Raw genomic sequence first — 22,324 nt, forward strand, 5'->3', positions numbered from 1 at the left:
ATAGGAATGAAGCCTGATTTATTGAAAAAACAAATTAAAATGGGAACAGCAATATATCCTGCCCGCTCCGCTGCGGAGCACACGGGGCCGTGGCTGCTGCTGCCTTTGATCACTCCCCAGCAGCTGCACGGAGAATGCACAGAGTGACTTTGAACACTCCCAGAGCTGTGCCTTTCCTTACAGACAGAGCAGCAGTGTGGCTATTTAAAGAACGTGGTCAATATTCACGAGATATCCCTCCCACCACTGCAATACCTGCCCTTAGCACTTCAGGTAAACTCTGAAGATTGTGTTTATTGCTGGTGAACCCGGGACAGACATCCCAAATCCAGCCATGCCAGTAGCCCCTCCTGACACCCACCCAGAGGGTCCAGCAAAGCAGAGGTGTCAGAGCACTGCAGGCCATGCCCTCTGCCCCAACACTGCTGGGCCTGTGATGTGCCCAGGGTGACCTGGGTGCCCAGTTCATTTATTAATATTGGTACAGTAAAAATAAAATATCTAATCCAAAACTTTCTATCAACAATTTGAATGTTTTCTCATATTGTTTTCCCATGGCTTTAAACTGAATGAGGGCTGACTTAGATTAGATATATTCAAGAAATTCTTCCCTGTGAAGGGGGCGAGGCTGACCAACAACCCCTCAATAACTGGGTGGTTGAGGCAGCCAAGCCTGAAAGAACTCTGTGACTTGGTGGCTACAAGGACAGAGAGAGGAAGAGTTTGTATCTAAGGATATCTTAGAAATTTCACTCTACAGAGACTACAAATAGTAACAACAACAATAATTTACACACAGACCAGCAGAAACCACGGGCTCTAGAAAGGCCAAACAGTTTCCAAAAAATCTGGTTGTCAGGCAGCGATGGCCATGACCCAGCTGTCACATCTGCAGAGCCCAGACAGGAGGAATTTCCCTGTGATGAAGCTGTACTGAAGGAAAAGCCTTTTTCTGATGAACCACACCAAAGAAATACCTTTTATGAGAGTAATTACGTCTTGCTGACAGACTTGATTTTTGTCGTCTTTTCAAGCTTCTTAACTGAGTTTCCACTGCACTTCAGAGAAAAAAACCCAAATGAAAGGAGCATTTCCAGTAAAGCTTTTTGTGCATGCTGCACATACACTGAAGGGGTGTCACCAAATGATTGTTTCAGTTTAGGTCAGGATGCCTAACACCTTCACACATATGAATCAACCACATGCCAGCTCCCAAAGATACTGTATTTTAAGAGGTGTGATCTTGCAAGTTGCGCTTGAGCAGGTAACGGGTGGTGATAATTATGACAGAAATCCTAAAATCTTATTTACAGATATAGCCTCAAAGGAGAAAGTGGAGAAATCTCCCTTTTTAAAACGGAAATCGAGTGGCCATTTTAGAGCACCGTCTGCTGGGGTCCTGGCTTGTGTACAGACACCATGGAACCACAGGCTGCTGAAAGAGCAAGTGTGGAGGAACAGCCAACCTCCACACTCCTGTGATTTTGAGGAACAGAGCTTTAAACACAGCCCTGACACTGCAGCATCTGACACCAGCCATCCCTGAGGATCCACTCACCATCGCACTGGGGTCTGGGAGCTCCTAAGAACCGACTGCAGGCAGGGAACTGTGTCCCATAACAAACCAGCAGGGTGTCTGGCTGTCCCAGCAGGGAAAAGCTGTCTGAGAGGTGCTGGAGACACAGCTCCATCTGGTACTGGAGACACGGCAGTGAAGGCCAGAGAGGGATTTGTGACAAGGGCATGGAGGGACAGGACAAGGGGAATGGCTTCCCACTGCCAGAGGGCAGGGTAAGATGGGGTTTTGGGATGAAATTCTTCCCTCTGAGGGTGGGGAGGCTCTGGCACAGGTGCCCAGAGAAACTGTGGCTACCCCTGGATCCCTGGAAGTGTCCAAGGCCACGCTGGAGCACTCTGGGTTAGTGGAAGGTGTCCCTGCCTATGTCAGAGAATTGGAAGTAAATGACATTTAAGGTCCCTTCCAACCCAAAGCATTCTGGCATTCACACATTGTGAAACAGCATTTTATGTCAACCCTGCATTGTTAATGTCTGTTAAGTCATTGCCCCTGCACAGGGGTTTGCCCCAGGAACTCAGGCTCAGCAAAGAGCTTTACAAGTGCCCCCAGCCCAGGGAAGCCCAGCAGATCTCCCGAGCACAGCAACCGCGACAGCGCCGAGATAATGGGCTGGTTTAATTAATTAATTACACAGCCTCGGAAGGAAACACAGCCCCACCCCATGTGAGCAGCACGAGTGTCTGGCAGGACAGATACTCACTGGGAGCAAGGACATCACCACAGAGCTCTGCATCATTTCTAAGGAGGGAGCAGCCACCTCCTGCACACGTTCACGCTTTCAAGGGGATGGAAGGAGAGCCCAGCACAGGCATCACATCTGCAGAGCAGCTCCTCCTGACATCCAGATTACAGCACCACAGAGCAGATCAACTGATGACACCAGCTACCTGGAGGAATAACTTCCTTTCCTCTCCATCACCCAGCTGTGTTCCTCAGGGATTCCAGCCAGAAGCCTCATGCACAGCAGGACATCCCCCTTACACCTCTGCCCCTCCAGTGCATCCCCTCTGGGCCAAAGGAGCTCAGTAAGCAAACCCCATCACTACCCATGACTTTATCTCCTGGCCCACACCACAAGTGGCAGAAGAAGAGCTGCAAATCCACAGATGGATTTCTCTGGAAAAGAAACCAAAGGTCAAGTTCCAGTGGCAGGACCTTGACCTGCTACAGCCCTGCCCACCCTGGAGCAGCAGCAGCCCCTCGAGCTCCCTCACCGACTCTGCCTGTGTTTCCTGTGGGTTTTTTTGAGAAAAGAATCCTGTCTTTCTTGAGCAAGTGTCAGAGATGATGAACTACGTCTGTCTATGGTCTGTGCCAGTGGTTAACAACTGTTAGAAACATGTGGTTAAGCTCTTTTTCATGCCACTAACTTCCAGTCACTGATGTTTTTTTAAGTCTGTGTCTCTTCTGTAGTTATTCCCAGGAACTTGGTCTCCTCTTCCCTTCTGACTATTTACATACTCTGTGAAATGTTTACCTAATGTTTCGTGCTAAACTGAAAATACCATTTTTGCTTGCTGACTTTTTATTCAGCATTAATCTAATTTTCTGTGGTGGGTATTTTTTGGCATGTTCTTAAATATTGCAAATCATTAACAAGCTGGATTGCAGAACCACATTAAAAAAAATAAATCACCAAAGAATGGGCACATTTCCTGGCATTAGCATTTAATTCTAAGACCTTTGACATATATAATATACACAATTTCTAATGATGAGTGGAAGAGAAGCTCAGCTAACTCCCCAGCAGTTGAGGGGGGCAGGATTATGGAGGCAGGATAACCACAGGGCAGGGACAAATGCTCCTTAACGTGTCTCTCATAGCAGCAGTCAGTAACAAATTGGATTTTAGCCAGCAGAACTGACATCTGTCCTGTGGAGAGTGAAACCACACAGCACAGCAGTCTGGTACCTTTGTGTAAGGTGTACAGAGGACAGACCCAGGTAACTAATCCACTCTAAATGTAACTAATCCACAGTGAATTTAATGATGAGTGAGCTTGTGCCCAGTGTAGGATTGTTAAATGGGGGAAAAAAAAAAACCCAAACAGGCAGCAGCTGAAGGCAGCTGATTTCCAGCTCTTACCTCTGAAAGCCTTGCCAGTTTGGGCTGTGTGTGCTGCCCCCTTTACTGGGAACACCTTTCCCCACCCTGTCACCTGGCTCTGCCCCCACGTCACGACTGTTCTGCCAGCCAAGGAAAGGAACAACAGTTGGATTGCTTCTCGTGGAACAGCTCGACTTTCCACCCCAGACTCGCTCCAGGCTGGGCTGTCTGACTGATCCTGGGAGAAGCAGCAGCAAAACCCAGCAGTTTTAAGCAAAACGCTGGGTTTAAGCAGGCTCTGCTCAGCTGTGCTTGCTCCCCACGAGGGGTGGCCTGGCCCGAGGCAGCCTTGGCTGCGGGAGCCACTCCGAGGTTGCCGTCAGCCCACGGAGCTCGGAGCGTTCCCGGGGCCGCACCCTCCCTTGGATGTTTCATCAGCCACCAAGCCCTGCCAGACCATCCCAACTCATCCCAAAGAATTCCCCAGCAAAACAAGCTTTTGATTACCAAGAAACCAGGGAAAGCAAAGCCCCAGCAAACACCCCAGCAGTTAAAGCAAACTGCTTTAACTGTCGTGTCCTTCCCCGTTTCCCTAATGCCAGTGAACAGAAAATACCCCGTGAACTTGGCGAGCCAGGGAGATTGCAGAGAGGAAAGTCCCTGCAGAAGGAGAAGAAAGCTCAGTGATCTGGCTTCAACTCAGGACATTTTATTCCAACACTAGAGAGAAATCATTGCAGGGACCTCAGCTCGCTCGGGTTATCCAGCCAGGCTGCCAGCACCAACTAATGCAAAACTTGTGTGCTACTTCATCTCTGCAGGAAGCTTGCCACCCCCAGACGACTTCTCAGAGCTGGACTACTTCAAACAAGCCACATTTTAAGGAGAACTGCACTAACACAAGAACTGAATTAAGCACAAGTGCCAACCCTCTACATTCTGCCTAAACATATTGCGAGGGCTTCCACTGCAGAGAATTCCAACCTAACTCTGCTTTCGGTCCCTCCTCATTTATTTATTTTAAATATCACTAATCTCTCTCTCTCTCTCAATCTCTCGTACGTCCTGGCTCGCTGGAGATCCATCACTTTGGGCATGAGTGATGGATATCATTAGTCTTGCATAGCTTAAGGAAATGGCAGCTGAAATATTTCACACTGAACATACTTCACAGTTTGAAATAAACCCATAAGGAAAATCTGCCAGAACACCTCAATTGCCTGTTTTTTTTTTTGCAAACTGTAAAATAAACTTTGTCCTGAAAGCAGAAGGAGGACTTCCCAGCTCTATTTTCCACAAATAAGACAAACTCTCCCTGCCACGGGCATCCACTCTCCACCCTGCACAGCTCTGCTCTTTGCTGGGGGTTCTACCCACTTATGGGAGAATGTTTTTTGGGGGTGATGAGTGTACAGAGCCTGACCTGTGGAAATGCTTGCCTGTCCCTACCAGCTTTAAATGAGACCAGCAGCACAACAACACCAAGAGCCTGCACGTTCTCCTACTGCAACACACAAAAATCTTGTTGCAACTTAAAGACATTTCACAGAGGAAAGCAAGAACAAACCTCACACAGAGACAGCTCCCTCACACCCTCCAGAGCCAGTAGGAGCCCTTGGAAGGATGAGGTGACACTGGTGGAGGCACAGTGGGGGAACAACAGGCACAAACATCACTGTGGGGTCTGGGCTCACAGATGGCCTCGGGAGCTTGGGAGACTCAGGGTCTGCCCTGCTGTCAGCACGGAGCTGATTTGGGTTCCCTGTGGGAGCACATGGAGCTGGGTCACTCAGCTCAGCCACGGCAGGAGCGTGGATCCCAAATCTCATGGCAGGAGCATGGATCCCATTCCCCAGAGGAGAATCATGGATCCCATATCCCATGGCAGGAGTGTGGATCCCGTTCCCCAGAGGAGAATCATGGATCCCATATCCCATGGCAGAATCATAGATCCCATTCCCCATGGCAGGAGCATGGATCCCATTCCCCAGAGGAGAATCATGGATCCCATTCCCCAGAGGAGAATCATGGATCCCACATCCCATGGCAGGAGCATGGATCCCATATCCCATGGCAGGAGTGTGGATCCCATTCCCCACCAAACCAGCAAGTGCTGCGTAGGTGTGAGAAACAAGGAAGTCTGCAGACTCCCCAAAAGAAAAAAAAAAAAAAGTGTAAGATCTCCTTGAGAGACAGAGGAATTAAAGAAAACCATAGCAACAAGTCAGTCCACCTACCCAAACCACCCACCCACCACCAGTTTCATTTGCTGACGCACTTCAAAAACAAGCTGGCTCCTACCCGCTCTGGAAGGTGAGCAAGCCCTGAGAGCTCATTAAATTCCCTTCTCAGCTACTCTTGTGTGCCTGCAGCTAGTGAGCAAGTGGGATATAAATAGAAGTTATATAACAGCGCTTTGTTGATTCCTGTGCTTACCAAAAAAAAAGGCAGCATGACCTTGTTTTGCTGAATAGCTTTGCCTCTGCCTGCTCCGGGAGGACTTTAATCCTGCTAGGGATCATCTAGAAAGTTTATGTTGGACCTGGATCCCATGGAGAGGAATTGGGAGAATTGCCTCCCTGCTCGCTCCTTGCAGGACCAGGATCCCAGTGGAATGCTGAGAGGATTGCCACACAGGAGGTGGTACCCAACCATGAACACCACGAGGCCACCAAGGCACAGCTGAACCCTGAGGTAGAGCCTCTTCTTTTTTTCCACCTACACTGCTCAACTGCACAGATGGGCACCTCAGAATCCAGCAGGAAACTTCCCTTTGGGAAGAAAAGACTGGAGGATGTTCTGCTCCAGGAATTCTGATGGCCCAAACATAGCTCAGGAAGCAGCAGGAGCTGCAGCTCAGGTGCAAAGACGAGGTGCTGTCGTTGCCACCTCACCTCATCCACCCTCAGTCTCACCTGTGCATCCCAGCGCCCCGAATGGAAACGGAATCTCCCCTGCAGGAAGGATTCCTCACACTGCATGATCAGGGGGCTGGGGTTGTTTTGAACATGGTGGCATCCAACAGCTGAGGGACACTGAGGCTTCACCATGCTAAATACATTAAAATAAACGAGGAGAAGATGGGTGTGCTCCCACAGGCTTGGCAGCCCCGTCTCCTTACGTGCTGGGGAGCATCAGAAGATCAGGACAGAGGTTCCTCGTGGCTACTGCAGGGCCTGTGCCTTCTCTGGAAGGCAACTCCACTGTCAAGGAGGTCAGGATTTGCACAAGGTTTCCTTTTGGAGGGGGCTCTTCCAGAAAAGGGCAAGATTTCTGCCCACAGTTGATGATGCAGGTCCTTATCAACTTTTTTTTAATGTCATGCTCATGACGTAATCATAATTTTAAAAAGGTGTATTTTACCTTGAGAAAAAACACATTAAAACAGCGAAAGACACAGGCAGGTGATTGCTTAACACGTGCCAAGAGTCTGCTGGTTGTGCACTGGTTTCCTAAACAGGTATCACTAAAACAATATTTAAAAAGATAAAACATCCTGTATCACAGAATTCTGTTCGAAACAAACAGAAAAATTAAGACTTGTTTTATCAATGATCAAAAGTTTGCAAGTGCTACTTAGAGAAGTTTAGTGACCCAAAGACATTCTTGCCTCTGCAGCCTTTGCCATCGCATGCAATTGTCTGTGCTCACTGATATCTATGACTGCTGCAAATCTCGCAAGAAATAAAGCCGATTTTAAGAGTCCAAACCACAAATTAAAGCACTATTGTGTCACTAAGCCAACATTTTACCCCACCAGTACTCCTGTAATGTTTTGCAGAGTTTCCCCCCTGTTTTGCAGGGCAGTTGCAGCCACATAAAAAAAGAAACTGTGTTCCTCCAAATAGGACATTCTGGTCACAGTATTTCACAGCCAGTGCCACAGTGAGCTCAAGGATACATTTGTCTTGAAGTCTCTGCTCTCTCAATGCCAAGGGCTGTGGCTGACCAGCACCAGTGGCTGGTACCCCCCAGCTCTGGGCTTCCCTGGGTCCCCCCAAGTGCCAGAAACACAAAACTGGCTAGCTCTGGATTCAATTCCTTTTGTGCATCAATCCTGCAGTTATGTAACAACTGTCAATCACCTCTGGACAGTCGGAGGCACAGAAAAGGAGACCACAATTCACCCTGGGGGAGCCTCCTCACTGGTGGCACGAGCAGAAATGTTGAGAAAACGTCAACTGAGTCCAAGTATGGAGCAAGACCGGGTTGGGATGGGAGAGTTGTGTGAGCCCAGGCCAGAACTTCCTACCAAGCCTCGCTGATGAGGAGCTGGCTGCTGAGATTTCTGTGTCCATGGCACCTGCTCCAGGGACAGCACAGCCACAGCCCCCAGCCCCAGGGGGCACTCAAGGGAGGGCACAGGGATCCTCAACCAACGAGCTCTGGAAGGTCAAACAGCTCGAAGCCACAAGCTTTTTGCACTGTCACATCCCAAAGGAGCCTGGTGAGCTCCAAGCCACCACTCCACACGGCACGGATTCCCTCTGGCTGTGCTGTGATGGAGGCACAACTCTCCAGGTCATCACCACCAGCTCATCGGTGCTGTCTCGAGCCAGGGTGGCCCCTGGTCCTCATCCCCCTCCTCAGCTGCTTGGGGACAGAGAGGGCTGTGCAGCACATCCCACCATCATCCTCTGCAAAGAGCAGCAACTCTGCTCAGATGCCTTAAAGCCAGGAGCAAATCCCACTTCCTGAAAAAAACAAAAAATCACCTTTTCCTTGCGTGCCAGCTCCCACCACCCCACCCTCTGCGACTGCAGCCCACCTAGGGGACAGCAGTGGGCAAAGGGGAACTGAGGCACCAGCACTCTCTGAAGTGGCGGAGGTGCATTGTGTCACCTCGGGGCAGCGCTTAAGAACTGCCTGGAACAACCAATGCCATCAACCTCATCTTACCTCCCCCTGCTGAAAGCACCAACATGCGCGTGTGGGTAATTTGTCACGCAAGCTGACTTTTGAGAAGATCCCTAATTAAAGGAGCAGAGTCTCCGTGGAGAGGTGTTACGTAAGGGACTTTACTTGCCATTAACTTCCACCGACCAAGGAAACCCGAAACCCGGCGGAGGTGAGGCGGAGTAAGGGCACACGGAATTTTTATTTAGCAGATGAGAGGGTCCTCAGCAATTTCCTGCACTGTCACTCACTCGCTGTACCAGAGGAAAGCCTGGCCGTGCTGCCACCAGTGTTCATCCCTGCCCCAGGGGACACACTGCACCCACCAGAGCATGCCTTGCTCTGGAGAAGGGAGCCCGAGGCAGCACCAGGACAGCAGCCAGGCACTGGCACCGGGGAGCAGGGCAGGCTCAGCCCTCACCCTCTGGAGCAGAGCGTGGGGCACCCCCAGGGCTGCTCAGAACTGCTGAGCCGGCGCTCCCCGGGGGGATGCTCGGGGTTACATAAATTAATAAAGGGGTTGATGCAATTTGCAGCTCAGTGAGTTGCAGCATTTGTCAAGTTAATTTGTTGTCTGGTGCTGACCCCGTGGTTCCACCTCTGCTTCTGTCTCTGTGCAAACCAGGGCAGGCTTCCCACTGAAACCCAGGGCTCCTGCTGAGCTGGAGTGACAGCCACCACAAGGTCACCACCATCCTGCTCCCAGAGACCCTGACGGCGTTTCTAAGTTAATTCCAAAAGCTAAAGCCCAGAAAGTTTCCACCCAGAGAGCTGGAAGCGGGGCAAAGACCTTCCCAGAAGAGCTAATTTGCCACATTCACATTCACCCCTGCAGCAAAACACGGAGCAGCGTGGGATTCAGGGTGCCACACACCACCAGCTCAGCCTCCTTCCTGAGGTGAACCAGGAGCCTTTTCTCTTGTCCTGCTTCTCCCCCACATTCATTTTCCTAACAATACAATAAAAAGCCCTCCTACCAATTACAATAAGGAACGTTTCGAGATTTGCTTTTCTGCTGGAGTTGGCAACCACCTACTTTGCCTACCCTTAATACTGGCCCTGCCTGCACCTAATGAAACAGCAACACCTACTGCAGTTATCCCTTCCCAGCATCATGGGGATCTGCTCTCCCACTGAAGCTCATGGGAGTTACCTGGGAACTCCCATTATTAACCATATTACAATCATCATGTGCAAGTTCCTGTGTGTTGGTACAAACCTTCTCCTGCACTTCAGGCGGAATCAATTTCCCGTGTGAAAACCTGGAGTTAAGAAAATGCCGTGCAGGGGTGACACATTTCTGGCTTTGCTGCCAAAGAGCCTTTTTTACATAACCTGTCCCTATCCCACCACTTTCCTATTCTCAAAGGCCTGTAGATAGAGGCAATTGAAGTTCAGTAGAAATTATTCAAACTGAGGACAGAACAAGCTTGTTTAGAGCACTATCAATCAACAGCTGCTAATAATAACAAAAAAAATTGTGAAATGAAGATAACCTCTGTTAGACCTTAAAGACAAAGCTGGCTGGTTTGGCTAGGTGAACTTTGCCAATGACAAATGCATCTGATGCAAAATGAATATTAGTCCAGAGACTGGGGATGACTCTTCCACTGGCACTTACTGGAAGCTGCAGAAGAACTGCAGAAAATCCACTCTGCAGAGGTTGCCAAGCCCTACCTACCCACTCTGCAAAACTTACCAAAGAACATTAGAGAAAGACTGGGAGAAAACACAAGGAAAGTACCAGGTTAATTTTCCCAAGTGCATCTTGTTTCCATAAGCAGCCAAATCTTGCAGCGTGCTTTGTAAAAATGAATTCCTGCTAAGGGGAGACCATCACTTTGCTGCACTCAGTAAATCTTCACTGTGTCACAGCCAAAGGCTGCTGTACAAAACCAATCAGCTTTGCAGATTAGCAATTACCCACACAGCTCTCCTGAACAGCTGGGCTGCACCCAGGGCCCTCTGCACTGTGAGCCATTCTTCCTACACGGAGACAGCAGAGCTCGATGACACGAGTTCACTGTCCCAGGATACCAGTTTAACCTGGCCATCACATCACTCAGCAATTACCCTGGGAGATACAGCCCTGAAATAATGATTTTACTAAAGAGCAAGCCTCCACCTTCGCTTTGATTCCCAGTGTGGAGCCAGCTGTTCTGCCAGAAGTTAAGCTTTGTGGTTGGTGTTTTCCCCATTGGAGTTGTCCTGACTTGGCTCTCTCCAGCCCTCCTGAGAGCTCAGAGTGCTGAGGATGTGCTGTTCCTGCCTGCCACTGACAGCATCCCTTGGGCCCCCATGTGCTGGAGCCACTGCAAGGCACCAGAAAAACTCTCCTCCTACCACCAGGAGTTTAACCAACGTGGAAGAAATCCACAGAACACATCCATGCACTGATTATGCTCCTTTTTTGCCTTTTGCTACAAAGTCCATGGAGTGTTGCAGCGCGGAGTATCCACATCCCAACGGCTCCACGGGATATTTTCAATAACATCCCATTGGTGCTTTGCATGTGTGAGTAAGAGCTGCTGGGTGTGTCCGAGCCCTCAGAGCTCACAGCATTAGCTGTAGGCATCACAAGTCATTTGGTTCCTAAAACACTCTGTACTTTAAAGCAGCCCACACTCCAGCAGAGCCCCCTCCCAGCCCGGCCCGCCGGAGCACGCACCCAGGACTGCTGGCTGCCCGTCCTACAGACACCTGCCAAGCACTTATTCCTGAGTGGGAAAGGATGGAAAACAGCCACCCTGGGTTGTGGGAGCACATCTGCAGAGGCTGGAGGGCAGCAGGACCTGGCAGCAGCGCACGGTGTGGGGCTGAAGCACCTCTGCCCTGAGAGCCATCCATCGCTCCTGACCGCAGGGCTGTTCCACAGCCCAGCTCCCGGTTACAGACAGCAAATGCAAACTGAACCACCTCCCTTTGGGCAAAAAGGTGTCTTGGGAGGTGGACTGCACACTTTCCTGTTGGTTTTCAGTAGGTGAGCTGAGGAGTCTGCTTCCAACACGGATTTGGGCACTGTGGGAAGTGACTCTGCTCAATCCTTTAGCACTGAGGTCCAGCACAAGCAAAGGACCTCTCCACATCAGGCTGGAGCAGTTTGTTTTTCCTTCCAGCATGACAGTGTGAGGTTACCTGAGGCTCCCTGAGAGCTCTAAGGATGAAAGCTCAGCTTCCTTTACATTAGAGAAGAGCAGGAAATTTAAAGGAGTGACTGTCCCCCAGGAATGTTAATCCTGTCATTGCAGTTTAAGGTGACACAGGATTTTCAACACTCAATTCCCACTTGATCTTTTGCAAAGAAGTCTCATTCCAGAGCTTATATACAGGGGATTAATGAGGGTACTGATTAGAGACAGAGTGAAGGAGCCCAGAGACATTCCCTGTCCTCTCAAGGGAAGTTTGCTTTGAACACAGGAGGTGCTGCTGTAGGGATCTAGTGTGTGTTTCAACCACAACAATCAGTTACAACTGGTCAGGACTCAGCCCCAGAGACAGACTGCAAACACAACACGTGCAGAGCTAAACAAATAACAGATCACAGATTCAATCATCTTTGTGAGCAAGTTTTGCTGTCGTAAGGTTTTACTTTCCCTGCGGAAGAACATAAGGGCTCGCTGGTGTGTGATCATCAATCCACACCAGGGACAATTTTCTTTTAGGGGAATCTAATCCCTACTGAAAACACAGAAAGGAAGAACAGGGAGATTGCTGGAAATGGTGGTGGTCTGGAGTTTACCATACACTTATTTCAAATTCCAGACTGAAATTTAACAGCTCACCGTAAAAGTCGCTGAACATGTTACAGTTGCTTAAGTTATTTGTAAGAGCAGTCAATAACTTCCCTACAAAGCTGTTTTATTACACATTCCTCTCTATTGCCCTGGGAAAACACCTCACATACCCAGTGCCCGTGCAAACATTCAGTAAGTTGACTTTTGCATGGCAGACATTAATATTTCCCTTAATTACAGGTCAAAGATCATTCAGATCATTTCCCCTCCCGCCTCCTTAACCCTCTCAAATTTCCTGGATTTCATGAAAACATTTCCCTTCCCGACACAGTTCAGTCACAAGATGGGAGTTTTCCATTTCCCTACCTGTATCGTGGTGTTCCCACCTTCCAGCAGGGCAATGGCCAGCAGGATGCTCTCGTGGAAGACTCTGTCACTGGTGGCATTCATGATGAGATCTATGACCAGGTTGGAAGCACCTTCTTTATCCAGGTGGCACTGGACATCTGCCAGGCTCATCTCCCCTCGGCTCACTGAGCTCGACCCAGAGCTTCCTCCTGGAAAGGTGGTCAGGAGAAACAGGTTGGCACTGACCCCGTGGGGATGGCAAGGCCAGGTGGACAGGGCTTGGAGCAACCTGAGACAGTGGAAGGGGTCCCTGCTCATGGCAGGGGGTGGAGCAGGATGAGTTTTAAACTCCCTTTCAACCCAACCCATTCTGTGATTCCATTAGTGACTTTTTTAGCAACGGCCTCAAATGAAATAAACTTCACTGTACAACTGACTTCAAATGGAATTTTTGCCCATCCTACCCCACAATCTCTGCAATACCACGAAATGGTTTTCTTTCAGAAATGGTTAATAATCTGACATCCTAATGGGCACATCTCCTAGATATTATTGCAAATATTAAATAGATCAGGATTTCTAAGCGCACGCACTCAAAGCAATGTCACAAACCTCAAGCCATCCCAAGGCAGTCGCTGAAACGTACAAAGAGCTCTGTCTGCTACTTTTGCTCTCAACTGCAGTCACCCACGTGGATGGTTTTACTTTTTTTGGGAGCTCATAGACAAAACCATGTGGGAAAACATCTTGATTTGAGCCATGGGGTGCTGACTGGTCAGGAATACACATCCCCAGGGCAGGGGAAGGGATGAGTGTTGTTTTGATTTTTTAAGATTTTCTAAAACCTTTTAAGTTTACATTTTCGTAATGAACTTTTTCATACAACTTATGGTAAATAACTTATTGTTTTACATTCCTCTACAGAGGAAGAAAAATTCAATAAACTAGTAATTTATCCAGTACCATCAGAGAACTAACACTTTCACCCTCCAATCCACCATCGCCTTTAGAAAACTACAGACGCTGAAGTCAAAAATAAACTTACCCCTTTATTTTTTTTTTTTTTTTTTTTTTTACTTCCACAAGAACAAAAACATACATCGTGTTTTCTCAAGCCCTAGGTAACAGGTGAGCAGAGCGTGTCCTACCTCCCGGGCCGGCCTTGCCGGGGCCGCCGGCGGACAGGGGCCCGTTGCCGAAGGCGGTGAGGCTCTCGCGCCGGCCGGCCGCGCGCACGTTGCCGTAGTAGCGGTTCACCAAAACCTGCCTCAGGGCCTCGCCCTGGATGCAAAGAGCACAAGGAGATCACGATGGTTGCTCCGTGAACAAGCCAACAACCCACGTTCATTGGTGCTGCTACCAGTACCCTTCTTGCGGTGAGGGAGCAGGGAATGAAACCCTGGAGAGGTGGAGAAATCCACCGAGCAGCCCCTGATGTGCTGGGACACTGCAGGGGTCTCATGGGGCTCAATGAGATTATGGGCTCCCCCATGCAGCACAGAGACAGCTGCAGTTCAGGTTTTGTGTACAGCTTTCTAGACAGATTTAATTTTCTCAGAGGTTCGTTTTAATTAAGTTCTATTGCCTCGGTCTTAAATGCAAAGGAGTTGCATCTGTGCAGCACCAACACAAAACCAAGATGGATTAGAGGAACACCAGAAATGGTTTTAAGAACAATTTAATCTCCTCACACCTCTCCTGTTTTGCCATCCCACCAACCCTGCAGGGCTGCGTCCCTCCACCTGACGCGATCCATCAGCCGCGAGCGGAAACCCGAGCGATCCCGCTGGATCCCGGCTCTTTGTTCCCTGCTGGCAGCTGCCCGAGTCACGCCAGCCCTCCCAGCCCAACAGCCAGCACTGCACGGGGCAGGTCCTCGCATAACCCCAAATCCCGGAGCTCCGGCACGGCCCCAGCGCCAGCCAGCGGGGATCCAACACCCGCAGGTGGAACGCCGCCCCACTGCCGTCACTTCAGCCTCCGCAGGAATTCCCTGGGATCTGGGGAGCTGGGCAAAGCTGGCAGCACTGCCAGCACGCAGGGATTAAGGGATTTTGGTAAGGTCTTTGTGCACGCAGGAGACCTGGGGATTATTGTCACCGGGAGCTCCTGCCCTGCTAATGGCAGCGTGGTTACAGCAGCACCGTCCCGGGACAGTGCTGCAGAGGGGAGGGAAGGGCTTTTCTGGGGATTCAGGGGAAAAAAAATATACCTAGTAAAAAATAATTTCATATTAAAAATATGTCCAATGAACTAAAGCATCTTATCTTTAATTCCATTGACAAAACATGTGCTTATTGATTTTCAGTTATAGTTCAAATTAAATTGTTTGTCTGACTATAGATTCTGTTTGTCTGACTATAGATTCAAGGTGTAATTTAATAATTAGCTGTCATAAAAGTGAAGTCTTACTTTCTAAACTTTCACGGAGGCCTTCAAAACACAAGTAAATGGAACAACATAAATGTGCATTAATTAGCTTGCACAGAACTCCAGCACTGCTGCAGTCCCACTGATTTTATACACAGCTGGCACTCAAAAAAGTCACTTCAAGAGATCCTTATACCCCAAAAGAAAAAAAAAAAAGACAAAAACCTGTCTGATAATCAAGTTCTTTACCAAATTTCAGAAATCACTTCCACACATGCCTGAGCTGGTGAGGGATCTCTGCCCTCCCCACAGGGCTGGGGCTCAAGTCAGGGCTCCCACTGCCACCCTGTCACCACAATCCAGCAGCTCAGAAATGGTTCCTGTGGAGTCTCAGTGTGAAAGCTGCAGCACGGGAGCTGCATTTCATGGGATCAGATGGGAGGGAGCAAGCGTCAGGGAACAAAATAAACACAAGGTCAGTGTTCCAACCAGCTGCTTCCAAAAGCTCCCAAGCAACTGAAAAAAAGGAAAACTCCTGTGGAAGCAGCAGTAGGAGGAGATGAGCACTTCTCCAAGGGGCATACGCTTCCCATCACCGCTTGGGCCGAGGAGTGAACATGTGGGAGAGGCAAGAGACAGCTCAGGAGCTCCAGCAAACCTGTCCTGGAGGAGCTCCTGCGACTGACAGAGACATGAGAGTGTTTAGTACACGAGGCAGTGCTTTATCCACCTCCCTGCCCCCAGTCTGGCAGGTGAGGGAGGCTACGTGACAGAACAAGGCCAAGCCAAACCAAAAAAAAAAAACAAAAAAACCCTGAACTACATCTTCCTTGTACATGGGCACTGATTGGAAAGGCAGCTTGACACCCAGATGGGCCCTAGGACACACATGGCTACAAGGGAGCTCTCACATCACCTTTTTCCTCGTCTGTTGAACTAACTGGCAGCCATCCTGTCAAATGGCATTTAAACCAGGGATTTTTACTACTTACTACAAAGATAACACATATCCAAGCCTGGAGAACAGCTGCTAGCAAACTCCACCTTGCCTGAATTCAGGAGGGCAACTAAAGCTCTTGGAGCTGCCCCTAGATTCTCCTTCTGGAGTGGGAGGTGGCTTCTATTCCATGGTCAAAATAGTTGGAGTGAGTGGAAACCTGACCAGGACAGGCACCTCTGGTGTCTGTAGGTGTTGTGTATCCAAAACAAGACAGATCACCAGAAAATACAGCAGGAACAAGTATCAAGCAGTTGTTTCTAGTCAGAGTGTGCTGATCCAGTCACCAGCATTTCAAACTCTAACTGGGAAGAAAAGCTCTGGTTCCTACAAGTTTATCCAAACCGTGGTTTGGATGGTACCAGCTAACAAAATATGAGTATGTGATCAAAGCAGAAGGGATAAAAAAAATAAGTGGTATTTAAGAAATGTTCTAATTAATTCAGCTGCAATGCTTGGCTCCAGAACAGTTCTTTAACCATCCTGTTAGTGCTGTGCACCACTTTGACGAGGGCAGTGTGCAAACAAATAGCAGATGTTTGGCAGTAACCAGAAAAATCAAATATGGTACCTAGGAAAAAACCCAACAGCGTCCACTTTCATCTGCATTCACGCCAGGTAAAGTAAGAGTAAGTCACACAGAAACATCACTGTCCATGCATCAGCAATGCAGATGCAACACACAACTCTAAGTGACATCAGAAAACCTGTTAGAAGCTTTAAAACAGAGCATCTTCAATATTTTAGAGTGAAGCAGTTTTAAGTTGCTGCTGTTGTGTTCCCAAGAGCAGAAGAAATGGAGAAAGGGACCAGCAATGCTGATTTTGCAGCTTGGCTGGCTAGAAAGGGGTGCTGTGGCCAGGAGCCAGCTCCAGGAGCACTGATGAACGTCACTTCCCAACGGAGTGATCAGCACCCACGGGGAAGGTTTTGACAGTGGGAATGGACCAGACCAGGACCTGAGCTCGATTCGGAGCAGCCAACCACTCGTCCCTTCCATGTAACCCCAGAGAAGGGGCTCCAGCACCTCACTCTGTCAGTGTGGCTCATTTTTTGGATTTTCCAGCCAGCATTTAACCCCACAAGTTTCTTACATGACTTGCTATTCACAAGGGAAAAGGAGAGATGAGTTCTGAACGTGCTTGACTGCTGTACGTACCCTTCTATGATCCTCCAGTTGCCTCTGTGGTAGAGTTTGATCAAGCTCCTGCTGTGCGTGCAGAAAGTTCATTTTAAAGCAGAACAACACTCAAGAGAGACCAACATCTCGGCACTCACGGGGGATACTGGGGGAGTCACAGCTGGATGCGAGGGGGGAGATGAGGGAGATGGACTGACAAGCCATCAAAACAGGACACCTGCCCTCTGCCAGCCCTGGCCCCTGTGCTCTGCCACCCTCACACACCCCCCTGGCATGCAGGTGTGCCAGCAGTGTTGGGGAAGCAAGGCGTGTGTCTGGTGCCACAGCTCCCAGGGACACACACGGCTCTGGGGGGCTCAGCCCACGCATGCCCATGCACAGACACACAGGAACACCCCCCCAGCCCGCTGGACACACACCGCGGGGGCGAGGGACTCCAACACACCCCACCGTGGTCACTGAAACTCATTTGAGACCGGGGAGGGCTTCTGGCCCAGCCTGGGGGGCTCCCTTGCAATGGCCAGGAGGGCAGTGGGGAGGCACCGAACTGCCCCTTGGCACGGGCACGTCTCCAAATCAAATCTCTCTCACTTTAGATATTCGTTTCCAGGAATGCGACTTCCACTTTGCAAAGCTGAAGCACGTTGGGGTTTTGCTGCTTTAAAGCATCTGAAAAGGTGTAGAGTAACAGCGCCATACAGGGACCAGGAAAACCAGGAGCCATCTCCCACACATCTCAAATCCATTTGATGACCACTCAAGAGTTTCAGGTTACATTTAAACACTATTCCACAAAAGTTACAAATACAAAGGCCTAAGGCATCACAAACACTTCTTTTTCTACATCATCTCACATTTATAAAAACTTCACAGCTCAGAGAATCAACACTCTCCCAGATTTAAACTTCATGTTGTTTCATTTAGGTTTGCACTGATTTGGCACCCAGTTGTACAATCTACCAATGCCATGTCCAGATGTCCCATGAATTTCAAAGGAATTTAAGATTTGATAAATTTTCCTGCCTTCTTTTTGGCAAATAATCTGCTTCATGCACATAAAGGACACATTTCTACATAGCCAATTCCCTCAGAACCAGTGGCCTTGACAATGTGCAGTGACCCTGAGCTTGTCCACTGGGCATTTTAAATGGGACACCAATGGCTCTGGAGTTACGAAGCTTCCACTAAGAACTTCTGCCACCTCCCTTTCCTTAAAGTATTGAAGTTTTTAAGTATGTGAGGCAAAGGGAAAACCAAATTCTGCATTAGGAGCCAAAATGAAATCTCATTTTGCCAATGTAGGAAAATTTGAGAGGAGACTTTGCCCAGTGCCACCCTTAAAGAATAAAGGAAATGGCTGAAAGGAACACACTTAGGATTAGCTTACACATTTTTTTATATTTTCAGACTACCACACTAATGGTGTATTGGATTAAGGCACTTTAACAAATCTACTTATTTCCACTGTCTAACACCACGCAGGAACACACATTCCACAGGGGTTTTTACCAACAAGACACTCCACTAGGACTACTGAAACACCAATATTTGTGTGCTGTACAAATATAGGTGGCTGACACACCTCTACAGGGCTCTCCGTTTCTGGAGCTTGCGGCAGCTAGTTGAAAGTAAAATGCAGAAAAATTAGTCATTCCTCCAGAATCCTTCATCCCAACAGCAATCCAGTGGTCAACAGCGAGGGGAAGGGAGCTGGCAAAGCACTTGACTTCAGCTGAATCACCACAAATGGATTATAGCTGTAATTACTGTTTACACTCTCCCACCCTGCTCCTAAAAGGGCCACATTTGGCAAATTTCGTGGGTATCCTTTGAACACCCCAAACTGCTTTGCATGAACTCAGAGGCACAAGCAAAAAAATGTAGTTGCAGGTGCCCAGAGCACTTTTGGGGACCACACCCCCAGGATCTGTCACTGGAATGCTGCACATCCACCCCAGTGGGGAGGAGAAGGAAGCCAGGGAAGCATATCACAAAGGCAGCAGCCTTATAATTTTAGCTTAAAAAAATGTATTCTGTGGATTCTCATCTATAAACATACTTTTCTCAAGATAAAAGATACACGACACAGCACCAAACAGGAGCAACGAAATAAGGGCCTGAATGGTGACAGCTTTTCAAATTTAAAATGCTGATCTTCAACTGAAACAGATGAAGACAAGTAACTTTTATCTAGTCAAGCACAGACACACAACAGAGAGCTGAACATTCAAACTCAACTGCCGACTTAATTGTGGGGAAATCGCTGTAACTTCTCAGGAGCAGACTCCAGGAAATAACACTCTCACAATCCTGTAACCCCAGTGAGCCAGGCACTCCTGGCCACGTCTGCCACAGGGACAGACAGACCAAGGCAGCACAGACTGGGGGAGCACCCAGCAAAGGCAGAGGGAGGCCACAGATGCAGCAGGAGGAATAATGAGACTCCACTTCCCAGGAAGGAGCTCTGGGAGTGAGCACTTCCCCTGCAGGGGCTCCTTGGCCAAGAAAAAGACCCTTCTCCAGTCTCCTCCCAAGGGACTTTGCTCCTGGCCAGCTCCCATGGCCTTTGGTGGTGGCTTCCTTGCATTGTCACCGCTCCTGGACACGTCTCAAGCATGCAACCCCCTTGTGTGGCCAAGTGGAAGCAGGGAGGGTTTAACCCAGAGCAGCACAAGTGAACAGGAAGCAGCTCGTTCCTGCAGAGGAACACACCGTCCTGCCCTGCCCTGCCCTGCCTGCTCCCAGGCTGCAGCCCCGACAGCTCACGGGGAGCCTGGGCACATTGTCCCCACTGCACAACTGTGGCAAGCACATTTCTCACTCTCTCAGGATTTTTTATTGAGGTGCACAGAGAGAAATGAAAGAGAAAACAATTTCTATTTCTGCTCTTTGTTTTTCTCTTGTGGAATGTGTTTGGAGAATTGTTTACCCAGAGTGAGCGCTTGGTTGGATCATGGTGGATTGTTTGGGCCTGATGGCCAATTGGATCTACCTGTGTCTAAACTCTGGAGAACAGGGTCACGAGTTGTGAGGAGTGAGATATGATAGTTAGAGAAAGTAGCATGTAGTATTTAGTATCCTCTTTTATATAACATATTAATGTATTATAACATAATTATAATAAAGCAATCATTCAGCCTTCTGAAATGGAGTTAGACATCATCATTCTTCCCATTGGGTTTGCCGACATCTACAACACACAACCTGCCTGGGGCACGGGAAACATCCCTGCCTTCCCCAGGAGCCAACAGCAGCAAGGAAACCAGGCCTGTTCCCCTGCAGGGGAAATGAGGTCCCTTCCTCCTGGGGAGGGGACACTGAAGCTGACAGGTCAAGTGGACACGACTGCTGGACTCAGGATTCCAAACAAAAGTTTCCTTCTGGGCACTGGTACAGGTTTCCCAGAGGAACTGTGGATTTTCCATCCCTTAAAATGTCCAAGGCCAGGCTGGATGGAGCTCTGAGCAGCCTGGGACAGTGGAAGGTGTCCCTGCCCATGGCAGGGGTGGCACTGGATGAGCTTTAAGGTCCCTCCCAACCCAAACCAATCTGGGATTCCTGGGCTGATACCTTGACCCCATTTCAACCAAACATGCATTTACATTTTGGGGCTGAACAGCAGCACAGATGAAGAATCACATAAAATTGATAGTTTGCTCCTTCCCAAGCTAAAATTACAAATTCCAGCTCACAAATTCCTGTGCCCTCCCTCTGTGGCACAGACAGCAGATCAGAGCCAGCCCCACACACTGACCTGGGAGCAAAACCACTGCCCTGGGCAATGCCCACGTGGATCACCCACAGCAGCACAGCCCTCAGCCATCTTCCAGCAAGAATATAAACTCCAAATCCTGAAATTGTTATTCTTTGAGTCAAAATGGGGTCAAATAGCAAAGAATTATTGAGCTCTTGTTGCTGTGCTACACTTTGCACTCTCCTGTGTGTGCTGCAACAGCAAAACACCCCCTTATGCTTTACAAGGATTAAACAGGGTGGTAGAGCAGCCCAAAGCAGTAACTTTCCAAGATTTCTTGCGCCTCCATATATTTCAGCTCTCCAGCTGTAAGAAAGGGATGGTTTGGAGGGCAGAGGCAGGTTTGTGGAATACCAAACACAGCCAGGTGATTAGCAGGACACAGTGGACAGCTTTGAAACTGGAACCCAGTGGGTGGCCGGGTCAGAGTCCAACATCTGTGCTTTTCACAAGCAGTAGGGGAAGGTCCTTTCAACTTGCTGAGCAAAACCCTCTCTTCCTTTGAAGTTTCCACTCCCCCAAGGCTGGCCAATAAAGCACTCCTCACGAGCCATGACTGGAGATGCACAATCTCTGACCCTCTGGTGACCGGAGCGCTTCCAGCATCCACTTCCCCAGCAGAGGCCACGTGTGCTTCCCAGAACAGACTGTCTGACTCAAGAGTGCACGTATGGCCCTCAAAAACCACCAGAGCACGTGACAGCTCCAGGGTGAATTCACTGCATCTCAGTTCCTGAGATACAGATGAGCTCCCCACCCTTTCCCTTTACAGTCTGGAGGAGTTCTTCAAAGTTTTAGTCTCATTTGCTTTCAAAATAACAATCACAATGAAAGTTGCTGAATCCTTCCTTCACAGAAAATTCAAGCTGTGATAGAGTAGAAAAGGTCTGAGGAAAAGCAGAAGGATTTTCATTCAAGTTTGAAGCATCAGAATTGCTTTTCTCCACTATTTTTACCCAACTGTGCAGTGAACACCCAGACCACGGAGCAGTGAAAAGGCCTGAAATGCATTTAAAAAGGCTGGTGGAGACTCCAGTTCACAGACTGGGGCTGCTCCAGAGAGTGGCTTCAGCAGAACAGGCTGGAAAACACCTCCCATTTTAATTAATGAGAGGGAAATAATCTGATCAGCAAACTCACATTTGTGTGACCACACATTCAAAAACCTGGTCCTCTTCAGCCTCACCAGACTTTGGAATTTTGACAAAATAATGGACAAACCAGCATAATTCCAAGCACCAATCTCCTACACTCCAGGCTGCCCCAGAGCCCAAAGGACTGAGAGGTGACAAACCTCAGCCTGCTGAACTGATGACATTTTCCAAACCTCCAGACAATTCCTTCAGGTCTCTCCAAACATCCTCTCTCCTGTCCTGGGAGGTCCCTGAGCTCAACACTGAGCACTCTGAGGAAGCTGAGCCAAACTCCGTGGATTTGGCTCCGTGGACAGACAGTGGT

The 22,324-nt window shown here is 48.9% G+C and overlaps 1 protein-coding gene across 1 annotated transcript in view; it reads right to left on the reverse strand.

The window, feature by feature from the left end:
• The window catches only part of ITPR1 (inositol 1,4,5-trisphosphate receptor type 1), a 157,691-nt gene that overhangs the window by 42,523 nt on the left and 92,844 nt on the right, over positions 1-22,324 (reverse strand). Inside the window, exons 40-43 of the mRNA XM_053989142.1 lie at positions 18,695-18,730; positions 17,131-17,181; positions 13,753-13,885; positions 12,623-12,813 (exon numbers count right to left, since the gene is read on the reverse strand). Of these exons, the coding sequence (XP_053845117.1) occupies positions 12,623-12,813; positions 13,753-13,885; positions 17,131-17,181; positions 18,695-18,730 (411 nt within the window). The remainder of the gene's footprint in view (positions 1-12,622; positions 12,814-13,752; positions 13,886-17,130; positions 17,182-18,694; positions 18,731-22,324) is intronic.

Source organism: Vidua macroura, chromosome 13, assembly GCF_024509145.1.
Source record: "Vidua macroura isolate BioBank_ID:100142 chromosome 13, ASM2450914v1, whole genome shotgun sequence".
NCBI classification, from domain to species: domain Eukaryota; kingdom Metazoa; phylum Chordata; class Aves; order Passeriformes; family Viduidae; genus Vidua; species Vidua macroura.